The following is a 26,433-nucleotide window of genomic DNA, read 5'->3' on the forward strand; positions in this document are numbered from 1 at the left end:
TGCAGCAACAGAAACTCCTTGACTTGAAGTTAAGATGTACGGGACTGGGGGAATTTTAATTTTGTTTCTAATTATACGCTCGTTTTTTTTTTTTGAGACAGAGTCTCGCTCTGTCGCCCAGGCTGGAGTGCAGTGATTTTGGCTCACTGCAAGCTCCGCCTCCTGGGTTCATGCCATTCTCCTGCCTCAGCCTCCCGAGTAGCTGGGAGTACAGGCGCCCACCAGCATGCCCGGCTAATTTTTTGTATTTTTAGTAGAGATAGTGCTTTACTGTGTTAGCCAGGATGGTCTTGATCTCCTGACCTCGTGATCCACCCGCCTCAGCCTCCCAAAGTGGTGGGATTACAGGCATGAGTTACCACGCCCGGTCTGTACACTGGTTTCCTTTGTCCATTCTCCTACTTTTCAATTTCTATCAAGATTGCAATTTTCCTTTCCTTGGGAAACTTTTCAGCTTTTGACATTTAAAAAAATAGTATTGCCCAATATAATTATTGGACCTAGAAGGTATTGATTTCCTTTACACGATCTTTTGTTTCTGGGATAGGATAGCCAATGAGAAACTATAGGGCCAATTATCCTTGAAAGCTAGTTGGGCCCCAGTTTGGCTGAGGGTATCATTCACAGCAAGAAGCCAGAAAACAAACGTCCTTCCCCCTTTTAAATCGGGCACTCTGATGTGGTATTTTTTAATGCCATGAAAAATTGAAACTGAAATAATAGAGTTTTCTTGTTTGAGACAGGGTCTTGCTATGTTGCTGAAGCTGGTCTTGAACTCCTGGGCTCAAGTGATCCTCCAGCTTCAGCCTCTGGAGCAGCTAGGATTACAGGCATGAGCCACCATACCCAGTCAGATTTGAGTTTCATAAAGAGGTTAAGACTTCAGAATTGTTTTTCTGTGGGGAAAAAAAAGAGTTCCCACCTGCCATTAATCGATATTTTGTTTGATTTTATTACTACTCTTAGATTGAATTAAAAATGTGTCTCTTAACAGCAAAGACATGGAATCTGCTTAAATGCCCATCAATGACAGACTGGATAAAGAAAATGTGGTACACGTACACCATGAAATACTATGCAGCCATAAAAAAGAACGAGATCACGTCTTTTGCAGGAACATGGATGGAGCTGGAGGCCATTATCCTTAGCAAACTAGTGCAGGAACAGAAAACCAAATACTGCATGTTCTCAGTTATAAGTAGGAGCTAAATGATGGGAACTCATGGACACAAAGGGGACCAACAGACACTGGGGCCTGCTTGAGGGTGAAGGGTGGGAGGAGGGAGAGGATCAGAAAAAATACTAGGTACTAGGTATTAGTACCTGGGTGATCAAATAATCTGTACAACAAACCCCTGGGAAACAAGTTTACCTATATAACAAACCACATATACCCCTGAACTGAAAATAAAAGTTTTTTCTTTTTTAATGTGTCTTTGATACATAGCACAGGAACTTGACAAGAACTACTGAATCACAGCCTAGTATTGTAATCCATAACTCCGGCCTAGGTTTTCTCTTGATACAGGTAAGAATTTATTAAACAAAAATAAGACACAATTTCAAATTAAAAGCTCTCTATACTCAAAAGGTTACAGATGCTGGGCTCATGTCTGTAGTCCCAGCTACTTGGGAGGCTAAGGCAGGAGGAAAGATTGCAGGAGGAAGGATTTAGCCCAGGAGTTCAAGGCCAGCCTGGGCAACATAAGAAGACCTCATCTCTCAAAAAATAATAATAATAATAAAGGCTATAGCCATTTCTAAGAAAATTAGATGCCCTTTAAACTTAATAATGAAAAAAATACCACATATGGCAATAGTATTTAATTTACCATACCTGCCTCCATATAATCTATACCTATATGACATACACCAAATTAAATGATAAATATATATATATATATAGAGAGAGAGAGAGAGAGAGAGAGACGGAGTCTTGCTGTTTCGCCAGGCTGGAGTGCAGTGGCACTTATCTTGGCTCACTGCAACCTCCGCCTCCCGGGTTCAAGCAATTCTCCTGCCTCAGCCTCCTGAGTAGCTGCGACTACAGGTGCGCACCACCAGGCCCAGCTAATTTTTGTATTTTTAGTAGAGATGGGGTTTCACCATGTTGGCCAGGACGGTCTCAATCTCTTGACCTCATGATCCACCCGCCTTGGCCTCCCAAAATGCTGGGATTACAGGCGTGAGCAACCACACCTGGCCAAGAAAATATTTTTTAGGGAAAAATTAGGTGCTGTCTCCCATAGTGGGCAAGCAGGAGGAGCACAGGAAAAAACAGAGTTAAGATGATGGGATCTCTACCCGCAGCAGTGTCTGCCATCTTCCTCCACCAGGTGCCAGAGCTGTAACACACCATGAAGAAGCAAAAGAAGACATAGGATATTTAAAATAATACTCCTCGACTGTGCAAGGTAGCTCACACCTGTAGTCCCAGCACTTTGGGTGGCTGAGGCTAGAGGATTGCTTGAGCCCAGGAGTTCAAGACCAGCCTGGGCAACATAGTGAAACCCTGTCTCTGCAAAAAATACAAAAATTAGTCGGGTGTGGTGGCACACGCCTGTAGTCCCAGCTACTCGGGAAGCTAAGCTAGGGGGATGGTTTGAGCCTGGGAGGTCAAGGCTGCAGTGAGCTATGATTTTGCCATTGCACTCCAGCCTGGGTGACAGGTCGAGACCCTGTCTCAAAAAGTAAAATAAAATAATTTAAAATAATACTCCTTATACCATTACCATGGCAACTATGGGATATCTTAGAAGTATTGAAAAGTACAACCATACTTATATTTTCAGTTTACATTATGATATAGAAAAATTCTTTATAAAGTTGTATTTACCATAAAGTTTTACTTACAACTACGAGGGAACATATTAATTTACATGAAAAACAGGAAATGCATTTGCCTTTCCTAAGCTAAATAATCTACATTTAATATCAGGCATAAAGAAGATGTGTTAAAGGCATTAGTGGACGACAGAAAACCTTTTTCAAATGGAAATGTATGGTGTGGTTCCTGGGTTTAAATGTCAGCATCGGCCGGATGTGTGGCTCATACCTGTAATCCTAGCACCTTGGGAGGCTGAGGCAGGCAGATTGCCCGAGCTCAGGAGTTCTAGACCAGCCTGGGTACACGGTGAAACCCCATCTCTACTAAAATACAAAAAAGTAGCCGGGTGTAGCGGCATGCACCTGTAGTCCCAGCTACTCAGGAGGCTGAGGCAGGAGAATTGCTTGAACCCAGGATTGCAGCAAGCCAAGATCCTGCCACTGCACTCCAGTCTGGGCAACAGAGCAAGACTCTGTCTCCAAAAAAAAAAAAAAAAAAATGACCGGGCACAGTAGCTCATGCCAGTAATCCCAGCACTTTGGGAGGCCGAGGCGGGCGGATCTGTAATCCCAGCACTTCGGGAGGCCAAGGCGGGCGGATCATGACATCAGGAGTTCGAGACCAGCCTGGCCAACACGGTGAAACCCCGTCTCTACTAAAGATACAAAAACTTAGCCAGGCGTGGTGGCATGCGACTGTAATCCCAGCCACTCGGGAGGCTGAGTCTGGAGAATTGCTTGAACCCAGGAGGCGAAGGTTGCAGTGAGCCGAGATCATGCCATTGCACTCAAGCCTCAAGCGACAGGGCGAGAAACCGTATCAAAAAAAGCAAAAAAAATGTCAGCATCATCAAGCATGAGCCTTATCATAGAGAGCAGGATGTAAGAATAACTCAGTGACTTTGTCATAAAAGTGCAAAGAAAACTGCCTCTCTGCAGAGTGGTTGGCAGAATTAAGTGATTACCTCATGGAAGGTGCCTGGCAGCTTGTCAGACACACAGACCAGACCCACATTACTTTTTAGCTAACTCTCCCCTCATTCCCTAAGACCACACTTGTCCAACCCACAGCCCAGGATGGCTTTGAATGTAGCCCAACACAAATTCATAAACTTTCTTAAAACATTATGAGATGTTTTTGCATTTTTTTTTTTTAGCTCATCAGCTATCATTAGTGTATTTTATGTGTGGTCCAAGACAATTCTTCTTCCAGTGTGGCCCAAGGAAGCCAAAAGATTGGACACCCCTGTGACTATCTTTAAGTGTGGTTTAATAAAACAAAGGTGTAGCATGTAAGTTAACATTACACAGGAGCTATTTTAGAATTTGCCAGGAGAGGGTGCTACATCCAATGCAAATATCTAAAAACAGCAGAAAGGCAAAGGCCCTAAACTGAAAAGCAGCATCGTCCTTTGATCAAGCAGAAGTACTCTGTCAATCCTTCAGAGAAGTGTGTAAAGACATCTGTGTTAGAGCATAGAATCGCTGAAAAAATGTCATGTGGGCCAATCCTGAATCCTTCTGACTGTAGCACTCTAGAAAAGATATCTCAGAGGAGATTTTTTTTTTTTTGAGACAGAGTCTTGCTCTGTCACCCAGCCTGGAGTGCAGCAGCGCAGTTGCCTCACTACACCTCCACCTCCCAGGTTCAAGCGATTCTCCTGCCTCAGCCTCCTGAGAGCTGAGATTACAGATGCCCGTCACCACACCTAGCTCATTTTTGTATTTTTAGTAGAGACGGGGTTTTGCCACGTTGGCCAATCTCAAACTCCTGACCTCAGGTGATCCACCCGCCTCGGCCTCCCAAAGTGCTGGGATTACAGGCATGACCCACGGCGCCTGGCCTTGGAAGAGATTTTGACACCACCTCCCCCATCACACACACACATTTTAAGACATATCTATGGCATAAGGAAAGAAATGTGCCTTGGAACCATGAGGATGATGTAAGGAACAACAAGTTAAATAATATATGTGAGGCCAGGCTCGGTGACTCATGCCTGTAATCCCAGCACTTTGGGAGGCCAAGGTGGGTGGATCACTTGAGGTCAAGACTTCAAGACTGGCCTGACCAACATGGTGAAACCTGTCTCTACTAAAAATACAAATATTAGCTGGGCGTGGTGGCGGGCTCCTGTAATCCCAGCTTCTTGGGAGGCCGAGGCGGAAGAATCACTTGAACCTGGGAGGCAGAGCTTGCAGTGAGCTAAGATCGCGCCACTGCACTCCAGCCTGGGCGACAGAGCGAGACTCTGTCTCAAAAAAAAAAAAAAAAAAGAAATATTCCTGGAGCTGGGCATTATATCCTTATTTTACTCAAACTTGAATATGTATTCCATCTCTGTGACATATGTAAATATATATGTGTGTGTGTATGTGTATATATATATACATATATATATACACACACACACATATATATCTCTCTCTATAGATAAAATGTCTCTCTGTCTAAGTTTCTCAATTTATAAAATGGGGGTAAAAGCTGATAACTGTCACATAAGGATCAAATGAAGATATTAAATGTGGAAGGAGAAATGGCATTTTTCCTGACTGGTTTACTATATGGAGAATAGGATCACATACAACTTTAAGTATATAACAAACAAATATTTAAGTGCATTAATACTTCATCCTTCCTTTAAGAATGGACAGGAAGAAAGATTTTGTGTTAAAGAAAAGTAAAATTGAAAACGGGGGGAGCAGAGGGGAACAAATCCTGAAGACTGAAAAAACTGCCTAAAGAAAATCTCCTGGTCACAATCTTTGCCTTTGTTCCAGTCTGAATAGCAAAGCATGCCCTCTGTTTGAAGTAGGTATCTGCATTGGCAAAGAGGTACAAGTTGTACTTTTCTCTTCCTTTCTTCTGCCATTGTGAAGAGATGAAAAGAAAGTAAACCTGGTTCCATTTCTGATAAATGATAATTATATGCATTTTCAAAGACCGGCAAATTACCTGGGCTAAATGCCATTTCTGGAAGCTTCACTTCGAAGATGATGCTGTGGGCAACGTCTCTCGCCCCCTGCATGGTACGGTCACGGAAGCAAAGAACTTCAACAGACTGGAAACTGCTACTCCTGTTGTCATGCCCGGATTTTTATTTATTTATTATTTTTTTTTAAAGGAAGGAAAAGAAAAAGCTCACATAAGAGCTTCAGCAAACCAGTTGGAGAGAATTCAATGCATTGTAATTATGCCTCTCTGATACCCACAGGAGATGGCCTTAACTCTTTTGAACATATTCATATATGGTTCCTCTGTCCAAGTGTTTAGAGGCTGAACAATTAATTGGCTGTGATTTCTTTCTAGGTGAATTTCTTTCTACAATCATATTGCACATAAATAATTCTGACAAGTAAATCTTTTAAATGCAAGGAAAAAATGCTCACAAGACATTTAGAAAAAAACCTCTAGGACGTGGGTTCTTTTGGTTCCCTCTGCTCTCCCCATCTGAACTTCCATATTAAGCAGTAGTACCTCAGTCAGTAGTTAGGAAGCCCATTTGCACTGTGTAGACTTACCACCTGGATAATTGTGGATTGTCTCCCTCAGAGAATCTATAATTTATCTATCTTCATATTTTTAAATAAACATTTTAAGTAAAGCAGACACATTACACAAATCCCAAGTATAAAGAAGGCTGTCTTATGCCTTCTCTCAGTCATTAACCACTGCCTTCAAAAGTAACAACTACTCTAAGTCCATACGTTGGTTTTGCCTATTTTAACTTTACATAAATGGAATCATGGAGTATATATTAATTTAGGTCCAACTTATTTCACTTAATATTATGTTTTTAAAATTCATCCATGTTGATTTCTGTATTAATAGTTCACTCAGATTCATTGTTATATGGCATTTCATCATAAGGGATATACTAAAATTTATTATACATTTCATTATTGAAGAATGTGTGAGCTATTCCCAGCTTTTGGTTATTGAGAATAATGCTTCTGTAAACATTCTTGTATATGTGTTTTGCTTCTATCTATGTAGGTATTTCAATGAGTAATATACTTGAGAGTAACATTGCTGAGCCATAGACATTTTTAATTTTGGTAGATACTGCCCAACATTTTTCCAGCAGTATTTGCTCCACATCTTCGACAACACTTGGTACGGACATTTTTGTTAAATACTTTTGGTGGATAGGTAGTAGCATCTCATTATCGTTTTAATTTTTATTTCCTTAATGACATGATGTTGGGCATCTTTTCAAATGTATATTGGCTTTTAAGATATCCTCTGTTTTAATTATTTTAGGGTTAAGAAAAATGGAGAATGACAGCAGTAGGAAAGTCCTATCTGAAAGAAACCCAGACAGCTAGAAGGGAGGGCTACAGAATTTGTGTCAGGACCTCTGGCTACCAACTCTACCATACACTAAAACATCTTTAGCATGGAATGATCAGAGTATGCAGGTCCCTAACAGACCTGCTTAAGGTTCACTAGTATGGAAATTGGGTTATGACTGATTTATTGATTACCTGGTTTCCATGCCCAAAATGAAAAAAAAAATGCATTTAGGAAAACAGAGAAACAAATAGAAACAGACACATTGTAAAACACATACTGGCAAAGGCAGACAGACAGACAAACACACACTCTTGTAAATACCATCTGTGGGCTGCTAGGACCAAAAAATTCCTCAAAGGCCATCCAGGGTACTGGGCTAAGTTACAGGGATCATATACACCAATTGTTATCTGTGAACAAAAAAGACTTTCTGAGTAAGTCGAGTATCATGTCAGCTTCACAATACAGACATTGCTCATACTTCCTCTTTGCTTTTTTATGCTTTCTGCAAAGCCTTAAAAATTAGACATCTGGTAAAGGGCTAAGGGGAGGAGAAGAAAGCCACAGGATCTCATACTGTACTACAGAACTTCTTGATGGCAGGGGCTATCAAATTCTTGTCTGCACCCCCTGTGCCTTGCATTGTGCCTGGCAGAAAGTAGGAGCTAAATACATGTAGAAGGAAAAAAGACTGGAAGGAAGATGGGGAATGAAGGAGGACAGTCAAGAGAGCTTGTAGAGAAAATCCTCTTGTAAACAAAGAAATATAATCTGTGAAAATGGCTCATTTTTATGCAATGAGAAAATCAAAGAAGGGCCACTACCAATGTAAGTCTACAGTCAGATCAAGTTAAACAGCCAGTTACTCTTGATTTTGCTAACATATATGTCCTCCCTCCCCTTTCCCATCCCACTCCAATCCCAATCTTCATCTGGAAAACTCTACTCAATTTAAAACACCATTTCTTCAGTGAAGACTTCTGCTGGCAGAAGTAGTAGGCCTGTCCTTGCTGCTTTCATAGCTCTTTGAACCTTGTATATAACATTTTTCATTTTCTGTCTCCTTCCTTTCAAAGACAATGATCACCCAGCACTCAGTTACTGACTTCTAAATACCATTCTCCAAGAAAATAAATCGGGGCTCCTTGGACACATGGTTAATTCTAGGGCTCAGGCAGGGAAAATACAAGAGAAGTTTGGAGCATCTTATAATACCAGGAAAGAAGGAGGTACTCAAAAAACAAATTAATTGGGGCATGCCAAGGGGATACAGGCACCAACTGTAAGAGTTCTCAATGGCCAAGACTGGAACAATTTGTGCAACAATATAAATAATATGATGTTGAATTATAACCCAAAGTATAAAATAAGCATCTATGAGTCCACATTAATATAAATAAAGAATGGAATAAATGTGAAGGGACAAGTCTTCCTTAAAGTAAATTTTCAAACAATATATGCAAATACTGCCCTCTTCAGAAGCAAAATTTAACCCTTCCCCTCCTTAAAGGTAGCTGGAATTAGTGATTTACTTCCAAAGAAAAAATAGTAACATTACAGTGGAGAAACCTGGCAAATATTACCTTAACCAAGCAATCAATTTAACATTACCAAGGATGTCATGTGGATATCAGGTGATAAGGGTACTTCACTCAGTGGTATTTCTTCCAAAAACCCATAACCCCAGTCTAATCATAAGAAAACATCAGACAAATGCAAATCAAGGGACATTCTATAAAAATAACTAACCAGTACTCCTCAAAAATGTCAAGGTCATCAAAAAAAATCAAAGAAAGCCTGAGAAACAATTACAGGTCAGAGGAAACTAAGGAGGAGACATGACAACGAATTGCAATGTAGTATCCTGGACTGGATCCTGAACAGAAAGAGAGTATTACAGGAAAAAACTGGTGAAATCGGAAATGTCTAGAGCTGAGTTAATAGTAATCTAAGAATTCTGGCTTCTTAGTTTTGACAAATGAACCGTGGTGATATAATGTGACATTAGAAAAAACTGAAACTGGGTGAAGGTACATGGGAATTCTCTGTACTGTCTTTGCCACTATCTTCTGTAAATCTAAAATTATCCCAAAATGAAAAGTTTATTTTAATAAAAGGAAGACAAAGAGCATCTGGAGAGCAGAAAGTATATTTTTTATCTCTTCATGATCAGTTCATAAATACAGAGCAGACACTCGGTGAATGTTTTTTGTATGATAAAAAAGTAGGTGGATGGGTAAATGGGTGGAAGAAAGAAAGGAAGGATGTAGAGTGAGTAGGGGTGAGGAAGAGAAATTGCTGGCAGAGAACCATAAATTGACCCATAGGTTTCCTTCATAAGCATAGCATGGGTTAAATGAAAACACGGCTGATAAATTTTTGTTAAATCTAGATCCAGTTAGTTCTGTAAGGATGGAATCACCCTAAACACTCCCTTTTGTTTCCCACAATGCTTGGTATAGTATCAGCCACAAAGTAGGAGCTTAACCAATATTCAGAAGAATACCCATAACCCCACCATCCTGAGAGAACTATTAACATCTTGGTGTATAACTGCCCATACATGACAAACTTATACTTTGCATAAATATATTTTAATTACTAGGACTTTGAAACAAACATGGGATCATGCTATAAATACTGTCTTTGTTGCTGTTTTGAGACAGAGTCTCACGCTATTACCCAGGCTGGAGTGCAGTAGCACGATCTTGGCTCACTGCAACCTCCACCTCAAGGGATTCAAGCAATTCTAGTGCCCCAGCCTCTCTAGTTCCTGGGACTACAGACAGGTGTGCGCTACCATGCCCCGCTAATTTTTTTTTTTTTTCAGTAGAGATAAGATTACGCCATGTTGGCCAGGTTGGTCTCGAACTCCTGGCCTCAAGCGATCCACTGGTCTTACCCTCCCAAAGTGCTGAGATTACAGGCATGAGCCATTGTGCCCAGCCTAAATATTGTTTTATATCTCTTATTGTACTGTGAACTGTCTTCCATGCCAGTAAATGTTCTACAACCATTGTGAGTAATGGCTGAATGGCATTCCATTGCATTGATGTACCAAACTTTTTTCTATTTCCTTTTCCTTTTGAAGGACAATTAAGTAGTCTTCATCTGCTCAATCTTTGAAAATGAATTTTACTACGGTCTTATCAGATAATTACTGTATTATTTCAAAGACACTTTAAAATATTTGCTACCTTTTCCGTTACATACAATTTTCTTATTCCTAAAATTGAAGCATTTTTTTGTCTAAATGCATGTTTGCTTATTAAATGCAAATACAGATTCATATTTAATTTAATACAAACAGGTTCATAGCTATGGTCATCCTTTCAGGAAATACTTTTATTTGAGATTTCCTTTCCCACAGAGATAAGGTTTCAGCATCTAGGGCACTTTTAAAAATAGAGCTTACTACACTGAGTAGTCTCTTACTAAATGAGGCCTAGGGAAAAGTACTCAACCCTCTAAGCCACAGTTTAATCATGGAGGAAATAATATATCACTTATTTCCTAGAGCTTTAGTGAGGATTAAGTGAGCTGATAGTAAACATGAAAAGCCTAGCACATACATAGTGCTACTAATATGATTATTGGTGATAGACTCAGAATCTCCAGTGGTGAGCCCAGCAATCTTTATCTTTCTCTGTACCAGGCTCCTGAATAATTCTGATGCAGCTGATCCACTCCATGGACTTGAATTTGGGGCGTGTTACAGAGGTGCTCTTACAGACAAAAGAAAACATCTCTGAACTGTCATTATCTTGAAAACTCTAGATTGGCCCTACATCTTCCCACGCTCCTCAAAATGTGGTCCATGCCCCAGCAGCATGCATGCATGCATCAGCCTTCCCTGGGAGGCTTCAGAAATGCAGAATCCCAGGCCTCCTCCCCAGACCTGCTGAATCAGAGTTTGCATTTTAATAAGAACCCAGGTGATTCATACACCCATGGAAGTTTCAGAACCACTGCTTCTCCTCAACCTTCTAATAGCCGTGGATCTCAAACTTGAAGATGCTTGGGTATCACCTGGGGAGCTATCAAAAATGCTGCTGCCTGGGTCCCACCTCCAGAGGTTCTGGTTTAATCGATCTGGAGTTTGGCTTGAGTACTGGTTAGTTTAAAAGATCCTCAGGTGATTCTAATGTGCAGGTTACAAACTTCTTGATTGTCTGTAGCAGTTTCTCAAAGTATGGTCCGGCACAGACCACCTGCATCAGAATTGCCCAGAAGCTTGATGAACTTGCACAACACCCTACCCACACACATACATACACTCAATCTGATCCCAGATCTCTCTAGGTACCACCAATACCTGCATGTACAGTGAATACTGCATGTGATTCTTATGTACACTATCATCTTAGCACTAGCTGTCTAGAGTCAAAAGAAGAAAATATTTGCTTAAAAGAGGGTTCACTGCATAAATATACACAATTGTAAGAAATTTCTGACTTAAGAAAAATTAAAATATGGAGAAACAAGCATTTTAGAATAAAGAAAACACAGGATGCATTTTATATTTGATGTCTTGCTGGATTAGAACTCTCCGTGAAGGCAGGAGCAGTGTATTCATCTTTCCATCTCTAGTTACCTAAGCACAGTGCCTGATAGTCAGCAAGTATCTACTGAATAGATAACAGACTAGTAAATTTCTCCAGGCTTGAATACATGGACTCCCCCTCTGCAAAGATCTTGAGCAGGGATCCTGGGAGGCAGCTAGACGGGGGAAAGTGATGCCTGACCAACACAGACCTGAAGCTTCCATACAAAACTGTGATGCAGCATCTCAGTTAAGTTCCTTCCTTTTTCTTCCTTCTTTCCTCTCTCAACATTACAGCGTCTCATGGCATTTTACAGGGTCTCATGGCATTTTAACCCTGGAATTCTCCTAGGTGAGAATGTGAAAGTAAGATTTAAAAAAAGAGGGCTTCCGATGAGAAGCAAGAGAACTCTGAGAACAAGATTTCCAGTCTAGGACTTCCACTGAATTAAGAAGTTGTCTTCCTGAGCTCTTCTGGTTCATGTGGCCACTCCACCTGCTACTCAGTCTATCAGGGACATCTTTTTATTTTGTTCCCTTCTGCCGATCAGGACAGATAGCATCTGCCAGACAAACTACATTTATTAAGCAATCGTCACTTCAACTTCAAATTGCTTTTATTCATAAAAAGCATTTACATCACGCCTGTAATCCCAGCACTTTGGGAGGCCGATGGGGGCGGATCACAAGGTCAGGAGATCGAGACCATCCTGGCTAACACAGTGAAACCCTGTCTCTACTAAAAAAATACAAAAAAATTAGCTGGGCGTGGTGGTGCACGCCTGTAGTTCCAGCTACTCGGGAGGCTGAGGCAGGAGAATGGCATGAACGCGGGAGGCGGAGGTTGCAGTATGCCGAGATCGCGCCACTGCACTCCAGCCTGGGCGACAGAGCAAGACTCTGCCTCAAAAAAAAAAAAAAAAAAAAAAAAAAGGCGTTTACAACTCCATCCAGTGTAAAAAGGGGGAGAAGAGAGAAACTAGCATTTCTACTTCCAAAACATTGAAACAGCTTAGAATTAGAAAATGGCCTGATGTAGTGAAAAATACACTTGCTGAACAGTCAGCAGGTATGTGTTTTAATTCTGCAGTTAACTGATTCTAGGACATTGGGGGAAGTTCCTTCCTCTCCTGCAAGATGAAAGGGTTGAAACTTTCATCTCAAAGGATTCCTTCGGGCTCCAGAATCATAGAACTTTAGAGAATGTTTAAGAAGAAAATACCCTATAGGTCACAAAACAACACAGACTATATCAAAGCTCAGCCTTTGAATAGTATCTAAAGTCTATTCAAACCAGCAACGGAAAAAAAAACAACAAAAAAACACATAAAGGCTATTAAATGGGTTACTTAGGAAGAACCTAGGCAGTATCAATCTAAAAAATGCCATTCCTACAGAGACACTGAGTTGCAATTTCCAAATGACTTCATAAACCTGGGCCCTTAATCAAACATTCTGGATCACTTGCTCTTGTGTAACCTTTAGCAATTTACTTAACTTCTCTATGCCTTAATTTTCTCATCCATAGGATATTTTTTTTTTTTTTTTTTGAGATGAAGTTTCGCTTCTTTGCCCAGGCTGGAATGCAATGGAGCCATCTCAGCTCACCGTAACCTCCGCCTCCCGGGTTCAAGCAATTCTCCTGCCTCAGCCTCCCAAGTAGCTGGGATTACAGGCATGTGCCACCACACCCAGCTAATTTTGTATTTTTAGTAGAGATGGGATTTCACCATGTTGGTCAGGCTGGTCATGAACTCCAGACCTCAGGTGATCTGCCCACCTCGGCCTCCCAAAGTGCTGTGATTATAGGCGTGAGCCACCATGCCTGGCCTATGGGATAATTTTTAACTGCACTTAGCACAGAAACTGAGAATGAGGCCAGCACTCAACAAATGGTAACTACAAAAACAACATAAATACATTCCCTTGCAGTAGCTTCATTAACCTCTTTGTTCAGTCCAATCCATCACCATGACAGTCATGCTTAACGATGGGGATGCACTCTGAGAAATGCATCGTTAGGCAATTTCACTGTCATACCAACATTACAGAGTGTTCTTACACAAACCTAGATTGTATAGCCTACTACATCACACCTGGGCTACCTGGTTAGCTTGTTGTTCCTAGGCTAGAAACCTGGAGAGCATGCGACCATACTAAATACTGTAGGTAACTGTAACACAATGGTATTTGTGTATCTGAACAAATCTAAACACATAGAAGGTAGAGTAAAAATACAGTATCTTATGGAACCACTGCCGTATATGTGGTCCATTGTTGACAAAACATCATGTGGCATGTGACTGTACATAGTTAGCTATCTTCAGTTTCAAGGTTATCTTTTCTTAACTGGCAAAGAAAAGAAAGGGATAAGTTCTAGTCTATCAAATATTCTTGGGGTCTAGGTTTTATCATGTGCAAATGCAGAGTTGGAACTAAATGATATCTACATTATATAAGTTAGAATATTATGTTAGATGCTACAAGTGGATGCCTAATTTCAAAGAATAAGCATACTTCTTACCCTAAGGACAAAGGCAATGGGGTAGAATAGTGAAAAAAATCTTTTTTTGAGCAGAAAAGACTAGGAATAAGTTTCTTAGAGCAACCTGACCTAACATGGGCTATAGAGAGCAGGAATGATCTGCTAAGGAGGAAAATCTACCACTTACCCATAAAAGCAGGTCAACTTGAAAATGCTTTAAGGTAACTTTCCTACCCATATGAGGCATAAGTGCAGAAGGCAGGCATCGAATAGGAAAATGACAAAATCCATTTAACACTAAGCTGAACATCATTTAATCTTTCTTTGATGATTCAAAAGTGACCCCAAAATCTTTAAGTGCTTTAGGAATCAACTCAAAATCTATCTTAATCATTGGAGGAATGATTAGTTGGCACAATGCTAGGTAAGCCAGCTTATACTACGGTTAAACAGAATTTTTTAAAAAATGTTTTTCCTAAATAATCACTGACTAGGAGTTCTGGTTTTAGAACTGGCTTTGCCACAAATTAATTGTGCGAACTTGGGCAAATCACTTCCTTTTGTAATACAAATCAGCAGAAAGAAGCACAACGTAACTGAAGAAAAACTTTGTTTAGAAGCTTTATGAAATAAATGTTCCTTTCTACTTGGCTGAGAGCATACAATTCATTGAAATGATTCAGTCATGATCAGTCTGCCAAGCAATTTGCTGAAAAAGTACACTGTGAGAAAGAAAAGAGGGCAAAATTGCCAACTTGCTTGTCTTCAGCAAGAACATTTTCCACAATGATCCCATAAAACATGCTAATCTAACAAATGGCTGTCTTTATAACTCAAACACTTGATATAACAGGAAATGCACAAAGGAGATTACAAGTTTTTAAAGTATGGGGGAAAAAATTGAAATACCTAATGCACTTCAAAGTCACAGACAGCTGCCAAGATGCGGAGAGATCACTAAGTGAAGAAAGAGCTCAACTAATAGCATATAAATTGTTGCTCCTTGGCTATTGCTCTTGTCCATAGATTTTAAAGCCCTAGGCTTAAAGGCTAATATTGTTGAAATTACACAACATTTCCCATTCAATCTTCAATAACTGCTCTGAATGAAGTAGAAGAGTCAAGTAACCTTCCCCAAAAGATTGATAATGGGACGTTATGAGCTATTTTTAACGTAATCACAAGAACTGGCCTGAAAGATGATGATCTGTTGTAGCAATGGAGTGCAACTGCGGAATACACATTTCATTGAGAGAAGAACTTAAGGCCCATTTTCAACCTAACACATGTGTACAATACTACAACATATGATCCTGGTAAGGGTACACAGCTGGTAGGAGGGAAGCTGGCAGGGTCTTGGGGAAACGTTTATGATAAGCAGTGGTGTGCTGGACTTGGCCCATACAGGCTTCTGGGAGCCAACTGTTAATGTCTCTTTTCAATTCGGCATTCCAGGACTTCACACTGGTAGCCTGCAATTGGCCATGGTGGGAGTACTGGTACCATACAAGTAAGAAAACACTACCAAATCAGGACTATTCCCACCTCACAAGAGCTGGTTGTTAAACATTTACCAGCACACCGCTGATTATGAACCTTAAAATGTTCAAACTTTTTTTTTTTGACAGTTTCATTCTGTTGCCTAGGCTAGAGTACAGTGGCACGATCACAGTTCACTGCAGACTCAAATTCCTGGGCTCAAGGAATCCTCCTGCCTCAGCCTTCAGAGTATCTTGGACTACAAGTGTGTGCCACCACACCTAGCTAATTTTTAAATTTTTTGTAGAGACAGAGTCCTGCTATGTTGCCCATGCTGGTCTTGAACTCCTGGCCTCAAACAATCCTCTCACCTCAGTCTCCCAGAGTGCTGGGATTACAGGAGTGAGCCACCACGCCCAGCCTCAAACTCTGTAATGCAGTAATTCCACATCTAGACATCTTTTCTATGGAAATAATTAAAAATACGGGGGATAAGGAGAGGAAAAAGATGGAGGAAAAATTTGATGCACAAAGCAGTCCTAATAGTGAAAATATTATGAGAAATATAAATGTCAAAACCTTGGTAAAAATACTATCATATATCCATTAAAAAGGATGTTGATGTAGAATATAATACTATTATGCTAAAATGCTACAATAAAACAAAATACTGTAGAATCTTAGTTTTAAAAAATGCACAGGATTAGAAGGAAATATACAAAAAGTTTGTATATTAAAAAAATCTGAAAACGTAAAAGAATAGCTGAAAACCTTTGTGACATTTTAAAAACAGAGAGATACAGCTGGAAATAAAACTAATGAATGGAACCTCACCTAGTACAGTTCATTTATTTGCCAGTATTTCCAAAATGGTCACAAAATGGTCACAAAGCATTTTTCAAACTGCAGGTGGTGAGCTATTTGCGATTCTTAAATCATTTACTGGATCACAACTAGAATTTTTCAAAAAGATAAAACAGAATAAAGGAAAGCATTATTTTGCAAAAGTCTTGTTTGTTATATGTATGTGTGGGTGCACATTCAAAGACATATATTGGGTTATAACAGGTATTTTTAACTACAAATGACAAAGAACTCCAGCATTAAGCAATCACAGTAACAACCAAACATCACCCAAGAAGTGAGATGAAACCAATCACAGGCTGGGCGCAGTGGCTCACGCTTGTAATCCCAGCACTTTGGGAGGCCGAGGCGGGCGGATCTCGAGGTCAGGAGATCGAGACCACGGTGAAACCCCGTCTCTACTAAAAATACAAAAAATTAGCCGGGCGTGGTGGCGGGCGCCTGTAGTCCCAGCTACTCGGAGAGGCTGAGGCAGGAGAATGGCGTGAACCCGGGAGGCGGAGGTTGCAGTGAGCCGAGATTGTGCCACTGCACTCCAGCCTGGGCGACAGAGTGAGACTCCGTCTCCAAAAAAAAAAAAAAGAAAGAAACCAATCACAGGCGCATTTGCTTTTGAGCTTTCATTTAAAGACCGTACCATCAGTGAACTGGTAAAACTTTCTTGGATGTCCCAGGGGCTGCTGAACTGGCAAGCCTGCCAATCTCAGGAGGGGCTTCTCTTGTGCCTTTCTTTGGTAAAGGCAGAGTTGGCTGTGTGACTCAGGACCTTAAAACTCCATTTTTATGGAATAGCTGGAAACTGGGGTTAATCCAAAGAAAATTTTCCTTTGAAAATGAAAACTGAAAAACATTCTAAGAAAATATAGTGGGAACAATTAGAACATGTGAGTGAAACTTAATGACTCTTAGTTCTCACAGCCACCTACAAGGAAGGGGGTATTGTTACTGTATGCTTATACACACTGAGGAAACTGAGGCTCCAAGGGTTCGGCCCATTAAGCTGTTGAGAACTGAAGTCTGGCCTTCCTACTCTACCCCAACACACTGTGAGCTGAGCAGAAAAAAATGGCTGCTTCCTTTTTCACTATAGGAAGCATTCTGACTGTAGGAGGTAAGATCATTCACATGTGAAGAGGCTTCCATTCCCTAGTCTCTTTTCCATTCACCTCATCTGTAAAATGCAGACAACACTACTCACTTTGCAGGGCATGTAAGGATAAGTGATAATATGTATGAGTGACCAGCTGCATGCTGGGCACATGGTCAAAACGGAGACCATGGCAGTCCTAGATGTTGGTGGCTGGCAATGTGTCCTCTTCAGGGGCAGGTACCCACTCTCTCATAGTCAGCCAAGGCTTCACACACAAGTGAACAGTACCTCTACACACAAAGCTCCCACTCTGACTTGGAACAAAGAGGACTCATTCACCTCCTGACCTTAACAATCCACAGGCTCCCCACTAGGCAGGCTAACTCCTGTCTTTTCCTTCATCTTCGTCCAAGCCAGGGCCTCCAAGCATGTCAGTGCTCTGTGCATCTCTAACATTAGATGCAGAACTGTGTGTAGATGTGTATTTTTCTAGGGTGAGGATCCACTGCTTCCAAAAAGTTCTCGGACATTATGCATTTGCACCCTACTCCAAATTAAGAACCCCTGCTCTGAATCAGCCATGCAGATCATATACCTCCCCTGTATTCTGTCTCCTGTCACACCAGTAACCATGTGTGTAACTCATTAGACATAAATTGAGGTGTAGAGACAATTTGGGAAAGTCTTTGTAAAATACATGGCCTTAACCAGACAACAGAATGCTCACATCAAAAAGAACATTTACAATGAACTAATAATAAGAGCTACCCTCTACTCACTGAAGGCCTACTGTGTGCCAGGCACTGACCCAGGTGCTTCCCATGAGCAATCTCCAGTCTTCACAACTCATTTATGCATGAATTCATCCTTCCATTGCATTTTACACACCAGGCATGATGCTATGGGATGCAGACACAATGGTGGGAAATCAAAGATAGGGTACCTGTCCTGGTAGAGCTTACATTTAAATGGGAGAAAAATATATTAATCAAAGATCAGTCAAGAAAATGTAAAATTATGGACCAGGTATGGTGGTTCACGCCTGTAATCCCAGCACTTTGGGAGGCTGCGGTGGGTGGATCACCTGAAGTCAGGAGTACGAGACTGGCCTGGCCAACACGGCAAAATCCCATCTCTACTAAAGATAAAAAAAAATTAGCCAGGTGTGGTGGTGTATGCCTGTAATCCCAGCTACTCAGGAGGCTGAGGCAGGAGAATCACTTGGACCCAGAAGGCGGAGGTTGCAGTGAGCCAAGATCATGCCATTGCACTCCAGCCTGGGCAACAAAGAGTGAAACTCCGTCTCAAAAAAAAAAAAAAAGAAAAGAAAAGAAAAGAACAAAAAAAAAAAGAAGGGATACACAGTGCTATGAGAGCTCGTAACAGAAGGAATAAACCTTTTTATAGAGGTCAGGGAAGGTTTCCTTGAAAGAGTGAGCACTTAACAGAGCAAAGGGGAGGTAGGGGGAGGGAGAAGTAGAAGTAAAGAAAGGAGAGAGAAGAGAGTTCCAGGCAAAAGGTGCATGCAAAAGCCCTGTGGCAGGGAATACAGAATGACTTGGGGCTGGATGCCCACAGGGGCCAGGCCACAAAGACTCTTATAGGCCGTATTAAATAATTTAGCCCCTATTCTTAGAGCACAGGGAAGAAGACATTCAGGTGCTTCATTATGATAGGGACACAATCAGATCTGCTTTTCTAAAGAAAACTGTGGGGATGATGTGGGAATGAACTGGAGAGGCCCACGGTAGATACAAGGAGGCTTGTTAGGAAGCTGCTACAGTATAGCAGAGATTGTGGTGGCAGAAGAAATGCAAGGTGGCAGGCTGAGAGACATTCAGGACATGAAATCCACAAGACACAGGGGTGGTAGGGGGAAGACAGCTGTCCGGTAGGATAACCAGATTTCTGGCTTGTGACTGGATAGAAGCAGCATCATTCTGAGCCAATGAAGCCAGAAAAGGACCAGCCTTGGGGCAAAGATTATAAGGTATGGAAGGAGGCAAGCAGGCGGCTGGATAATATGGCCCGGGGTCCAGAGGGAGGTTCAGGCCGGTGGAAGAAAATTGAATTACTTGGGAGGAAATGGTTTCTGGAGTTGTAGGCACAATGAGATAACCCAGAAGAGAAACAGGTTGAAGAGAGAAACTCAGAGGGATTCCAACATTTCTCCATCCTACACATGAGGACACAGGGCTCAAAGGGCAGCAGTGACTTTTCAGGGAACAAAGTGCTGGGAGGAGGAGGAGGGGGCAGAATCGAGTAAAACATGAAGCCAGAACACAAGTGCAGGATTTCATACTGAAAAGAATGCCTGTTTTTGAAAAAAGAGGGTGAAAACCTTCAAGGAAATGTTGTGGCTCAAAGGGAAACTGGAATTATGCTAAAGAGAGTGAAGAGGTTAATGCAATAAAAGCAAGAACCACTGAAAATTATGTCTAGAAATTATTTCTCTAGGGTTCGGCCCTGCTCCTGGCGAAAGCCTTCTTTAATTTTCATACCAGTCCACAATTGTCTCTCTTTCCTCTCAGCATTCTCACATCATGTGTCTCTTAAGTGTCCAGCATTGCACTAAATGTTGAGGATGCAGAGTGGGGACAAACAAGGTTCACAGGCTGGGGATATGGGGCAGGCAGAAAAGCGAATCAACAATTACTTTGGAGACCAGTCAGTGCTAGGAGGGAGGCTGCTACCAGAACACAGAAGAGAGAAATGAAATGGTGCAAGCAATCAGCCAGTGCTTCCTGGGGTAATGAATCAGAAAGGTAGATGAGGCAGCAGCCAGGTGACAGAAGGGAGACAGAGAGATGTCTGAAGGCAGAGAGATGGGGGAAAAGCATGCGGCATTTGGAGGGCACAGGGGTAGCCAGAGCACAGGATGTATCTTGGGAAATATCAAATGAGGCTAGTGGTGGACAGGAACCAGAACTGAAGAGACCTCAAATGCCAAGCTAAGTAGTTTCAACGTTATCCTGAAGTCAACAGGAACCTTAGAAGGGTTTTAAGTAGAAGAGTTACATGATCAAATTTACACGTTAGAAAATGCACTTGGACAGCAGTGTGGAGGAGAGACAGGAATATTCAGGGCCATAGGTAGGAAAGGCAGTATGAAGGCTATAAAACTCCTATGAGGCCGTCACACTCTAAGGCTTCTGGTGATCTTTCCTAGAATAAGATGAGGCATAGAAGACCAACCAAAGTATCAGCCATATCAATTCTTTGAACTTATCTTCCATTACTTGAATTTCTAGTTAACTTCCCACAGGTCAATGTCTCATCTCCTCTAGAAGACCTTAGGTTGTGTGAGAACAAGTATAACTGTATCTCAAAATTTCTGGCCCATAAGGAGGTGTTCATCACATGTGCTGAGTAATTCCAGGCTTTCCTGAGATACCACCCTAACCAAGTGAAGGACAATGTGCCTGAATCCAACAAGCAGACAGGCAGTCTCAGGGACAGGGCACTGGTGAATCCCCCAGAGCACTTCAGAGGAGACCCCAGAGATTTGTTGTCTTTCAAAATATGCTGCTGTTGAAACATAAAGGAAGTGGATACATATTGAGTATCTACCATGTGCTCGGCATTTTATTCACATTTTCATGTTTAATCCTCACAAAACCTTATAAGGAGGTGGCATTACCACCATTTAACAGATAAACTAATACGAAGAAAAGTTATGCAGTTTCCCCAAGGTCAAGGGAATGGTAGAAAGGCCATAGGCTTGTGGCCGGGCACAGTGGCTCACGCCTGTAATCTCAGCACTTTGGGAGGCCGAGGCGGGTGGATCACGAGGTCAGGAGTTGGAGACTAGCCTGGCCAATATGGTGAAACCCCATCTCTACTAAAAATACAAAAATTAGCTGGGCATGATGGTGTGCACCTGTAGTCCCAGCTGCTTGGGAGGCTGAGGCAGGAGAATCACCTGAAGCCGGGAGGCGGAGGTTGCAGTGAGCCGAGATCGTGCCACTGCACTTCAGCCTGGGCGACAGAGCAAGACTCCGCCTCAAAAACAAAAACAAAAACAAAAAAAAAGAAAGGGCATAGGCTTCAGAATCAGACAATGTGGTCGTGTGACTTTGAGTCTCAAACAGAAAATGCAGATACTAATTAACTAACCACAGTTAGTAAGTAACACTTGTTTCACAGATCTATCATAAAAAGATCAAGTATGTCAAAGTCCCTTTTAAATTAATTGTAAAGCACTGTTCAAACTGTTATCATTTTGGCAGAGCTGCACTTTGGGGAGGACCACTTATTTACCACATACAGCCTGACCTATGGTCGCTTCCAAACACAGGCCATTTAATCCTGCCCGCTATGACAACAGGACTTCACACTAGATTGAACTTTACATTATTAACCGTCTTATTGCTATACTAATTTAGCTGTGGTTCTGTGAAATTACCTGGGGGAAAGAATTTTAATAAAAATTCAATCTTCAGTCCTCAATTTAAAAAGGGCTTCCTCTGGGCCAGGAGTGGTGGCTCACGCCTGTAATCCCAGCACTTTGGGAGGCCAAGGTGGGCAGATCACAAGGCCAGGAGATCGAGACCATCCTGGCTAACGTGGTGAAACCCCGTCCCTAATAAAAATACAAAAAAAAAGGGGAGGGGGGCTTCCTCTGAAAAATAAAATGTAAATGTAGTTGATTTTAAAATGTGCTTTTAAAAAAAAAAGTCATCCTAAGTTCAGGCTAAAGAATAACCAGACCATCAGTTAAAGGCTTCCTTTTTTCAGCTCTGATATAGTCACATGGCTATGGAGATGATTCTGTTGATTTATTTTTAATTCATAGTCTCCTGTATGGCTAAGACAACTTCCTATATATCTGATCACTTCTAAAAGACATTTACAGTACTCTTTCATTCATTCAAAAGAATTTTATTGAGGGCCTCAGACAAGTACTAGACACTATGTAGACACAAATTCATAAGACTTGGGCCCTGCCCTCTTGGAGCTTACAGTCTAATATGGCACAAAAAGAAACTTGTACAAGGTACTGGACCTGCAAATGAGGATCAGGGAATAAATGCATTGACTTTAGATAGGGATAGATCATATATGGCCACACCATGAAAATGCTTCACAGTGGAGATAGCATTTCAATAAGACAGAGAGAATTTCTTAGGGTTTTCACAAGTAGAATATGTTTTAGGAAGATGATACAACATGAGGAAAAAGAAAGATACAAAAAAAGTTTTAGGTGTATCTGATGGGAAGGGGATGGAGATTCTGGAGAAAAATAGGTAAGATTAGCTGGAGCAATGCTTTATGAGGAAAATAGTGGAAGATAAGGCAGGAAAGGCAGCTTGGAGCCAGAAGGAAGACACCATTAGGCTCTTGGTCAATGAATGATATACTAAATGTGGGTAGTTCAAGGGAGATTCTTCTATAGTAGTGTTGCACAAGATGGAATCAAGATTCTAAGTGTCCAGGAGTGTGATATGAGGGGCCTGAACTACAGGGTAGTTCTGGGAATAAAAATTAAAACATAGAGGTAAAATATATCAGGAGGGAAAACAGAAATAACCTTAGCACTAATAGAGAGTAAAGTATTGGCTGGGCACAGTGACTCACACCTATAATCCCAGCACTTTGGGAGGCCGAGGCAGGTCACGCGTTCAAGACCAGCCTGGCCAACACAGTGAAACCCCATCTCTACTAAAAATACAAAAAATTAGCCGGGTATGGTGGCGGGCACCTATCATCCCAGCTACTCTGGAGGCTGACCAGGAGAATCGCTTGAACCTGGGAGGCAGAGGTTGCAGTGAGCCGAGATCGCACCACTGCGCTCCAGCCCAGGCAACAGTGCGAGACTCCGTCTCAAACAAACAAACAAACAAAAAAGAGTAAGGTATCAAAATTACTCTGAGCTGTAGTAGAGCTAGAAAAACCTAGAGGAGCTGATTTGATAACTGCAGGGGTGGGAGAGGGTAGAGATAAGGAAATGTTTTTAAACATCCTTTGAAGGCTAAGGAAATCTAAACAAATTTGAATTTTGCAGTGGTCTCTTGTAACATCAACTTTAGATTTTTTAAAAAACTATATAATAAAATGATACTCAAAGTTTATCTGACCTTCGTCCTTTGACCTTGGAAGAAATCACTGTAGTGATTAAGCAAGGAAACCAGCACCGTGTTCTCATCATACTTGATTAAGAAGTAAGGAAGAGCTGTGACTCCTTCTGTTTGACAAAGATTATCATATGCACACTCTAGTGCTTCAATCTGAAAACAGAAAACACATCATTATTCTCTAGAAAATTACATATCTAGTTCTGGGCTAAAAACTAACTCAAAAAAAAGGTACCTTAAAACCAGAAGACTAGAAATGACTGATCACACTCTTCTTACTCTATTACAGCAAGTGAACATAGAAGTGCCTCCAAATAATACCACTTAGCTTTTATATAACACTTTCCAGGGGCATGGTGGTGTGTGTCTTAGGGGCACAAAGGGACATTTTATGGTACAACATGGTAGTTCCCTAAGCTGTCAATCCGAGTTTTATAGCAGTAACCAAATATTCTTTCTCTCCTATGATAACCCAACATGAATCTACCCCTGATGAATTTTACCCCGAACCTTTCCATAATCTTCAACAGCTTTACTGAGACATGACTAACATACCATACAATTCACCCATTTATTACTTTTTGAGACAGGGTCTTGCTCTGTCACCCAGGCAATCACAGCTCACTGCTGCCTCGACCTCCTGGGCTCAATCAATCCTCCTACCTCAGCCTCCTGAGTAGCTGGGACCACAGGCACACACCACCATGCTCAGCTAACTTTTTTGTATTTTTTATAGAGATGGGGTTTCACGATATTGCCCAGGCTGGTCTTGAACTCCTGAGCTCAAGTGATATGCTCACCTCTGCGTTCCAAAGTGCTGGAATTACATTAGAGTTGTGAGCCACCGTGCCTGGCCCAATTCTTCCATTTAAAGTACATAATGCAATGTGTTGTTTGTTTTTTTTAGTATGGTCACAGGGTTATGCAACCACCACAGCAATAATAATTACAGAACATTTTTGTCCTCAATAAAAGAAACCCCATACCTGCCAGCAGTCAATCCTCATCCAAAATCCTTTTTCCCTACTTATATTTCTTCTTGGGAAATTAGTTTCATAAAACCACAACACTGGATTTGTATGAACAACAACAACAACAAAAATTAATCAATAATGGCTGTTCCCTGAACAGCTCCAAGAAAGCTCCCTGAATGATGGCTTCAGTATTCAGCGCTTTAGTGATTGATGTGTTTCATGAATTCAAATCATCTTGACACATAATCTTTGCCTTAACAACAATCAGAATTCTCTAGTTTAGGGTCTCCGTTCTACCAGCCTGATTATCTTAACTGCTCTTCTGGGAACCATCTCTAATGAACTTATTATCTATCCCAAATGTCACCGACTAACTCTGCATGCACCGCTCCAGGTAGAAAAGTTCTGCAACTTGGTATGAGGGTAGGAGAATGCCTTCTGTTTTGTTTCAAAGACTTTTTCCCAGCGTATACTGCCTTATGTTCCCCACACTGAAAATGAAGACCACATTTTGGTAAATTCTTTCGGTGTTTCAAAATATTCCTATAATTCCCCCTTACTGGCTTAGCATTTCACCAAATACCACTGAAAACCTGGAAAATTACTGTTCACTACATCTTCAAAATGACTTTACAGACCAGGCAGGGTGGCTCATGTCTATAATCCCAGCACTTTGGGAGGTTGAAGTGGGCAGATTGCTTGAGCCCAGGAGTTGAAGACCAGCCTGGCCAACATGGCAAAACCTCTTATCTATTAAAAGACAAATATTAGGCAGGTGTGATGGGATGCCTATAGTCCCAGGTGCTCAGGAGGCTGAGAATGAGGGGATCACCTGAGCCTGAGAAGTTGAAGCTACAGTGAGCTGTGATCATGCCACTGCACTCCAGCCTGCGTAATGGGGGTGAGACCCAGTCTCAGAATATATATAAATATATATACAAAAAAATGACTTTACAAACGTTTTCTAAATAAGCCTGCTCCTAGTACCACCTTTGGAGGATTTCAGTTACCACCTCTTCATCCAGAGAAGTACCTGTTTGTCTTTGGAAAGAACAAGATAACTACTCTTGCACATTCAACCCAATTTTATGTGCATTTTGGTTATTTGTTAATACCTGTTTTAGTGAAAACCTTTGATCCAAACCCACTGGCCCCTGAATGAGAGGTAAACTCTCTGGAAGACATAGGGCAGGATAGCAAAACCAATAGTAGAAGTGGTACTTCTTTAGATCCTAGAATAAAAAATATAAATAGGTTATTAGAATAGCACCATTAAGTTAAGGTAAAATGCATCTATTAATGTAGCTTCTCAAGGCCAATTAACATAGCAAAGCTGATGCAAACAAAGTCTGTCCAGCTTATCAAATATCCTCATCCCCAACAGAACTCAAGATCGAATAAAGGACTTTTGTATTCCCAAAACAGTCTCATATACCACCACTAATAATATGATGACAAACATAATATACTTTCGTGGCCACTTGCTAACAGAAAATGTGCAATATGTAATTGATATTATCGTCATCATCCTTTAACCTACAAAACCCCCCTGGGAGGTAATTGTTATTATCTCATTTTATAAACAGAAAACTGAATCTTACAAAGGGGTAAAAAACCTAAACAACAACAAAAAAGATGGCAAGGGGCAGAGAAGAGATCAGAACTCTGCTTCCAAAACTTAAGCTTTTTTCTACTGACCATACATACTTAATGTACTATCTACAGAAGCACAACTTCCAAACAGTTACCATTCCCTTCACAATCAAATAAATTACATGTTATTAAGGAAGCTGTGCTATTC

General features: G+C 41.1%; 1 protein-coding gene across 3 annotated transcripts in view; it reads right to left on the reverse strand.

Annotated features, from left to right (window-relative positions):
* Window positions 1-26,433, reverse strand: part of ATG7 (autophagy related 7) — a 279,185-nt gene that overhangs the window by 212,038 nt on the left and 40,714 nt on the right. For all 3 annotated transcript variants that reach the window (XM_030801775.1, XM_030801773.1, XM_030801774.1), the window contains exons 6-9: window positions 25,748-25,864; window positions 23,662-23,811; window positions 7,445-7,533; window positions 5,783-5,904 (exon numbers count right to left, since the gene is read on the reverse strand). In XM_030801775.1, the coding sequence (XP_030657635.1) occupies window positions 5,783-5,904; window positions 7,445-7,533; window positions 23,662-23,811; window positions 25,748-25,864 (478 nt within the window). The remainder of the gene's footprint in view (window positions 1-5,782; window positions 5,905-7,444; window positions 7,534-23,661; window positions 23,812-25,747; window positions 25,865-26,433) is intronic.

This window comes from Nomascus leucogenys, chromosome 21 (genome assembly GCF_006542625.1).
Source record: "Nomascus leucogenys isolate Asia chromosome 21, Asia_NLE_v1, whole genome shotgun sequence".
In the NCBI taxonomy this organism is placed as follows: domain Eukaryota; kingdom Metazoa; phylum Chordata; class Mammalia; order Primates; family Hylobatidae; genus Nomascus; species Nomascus leucogenys.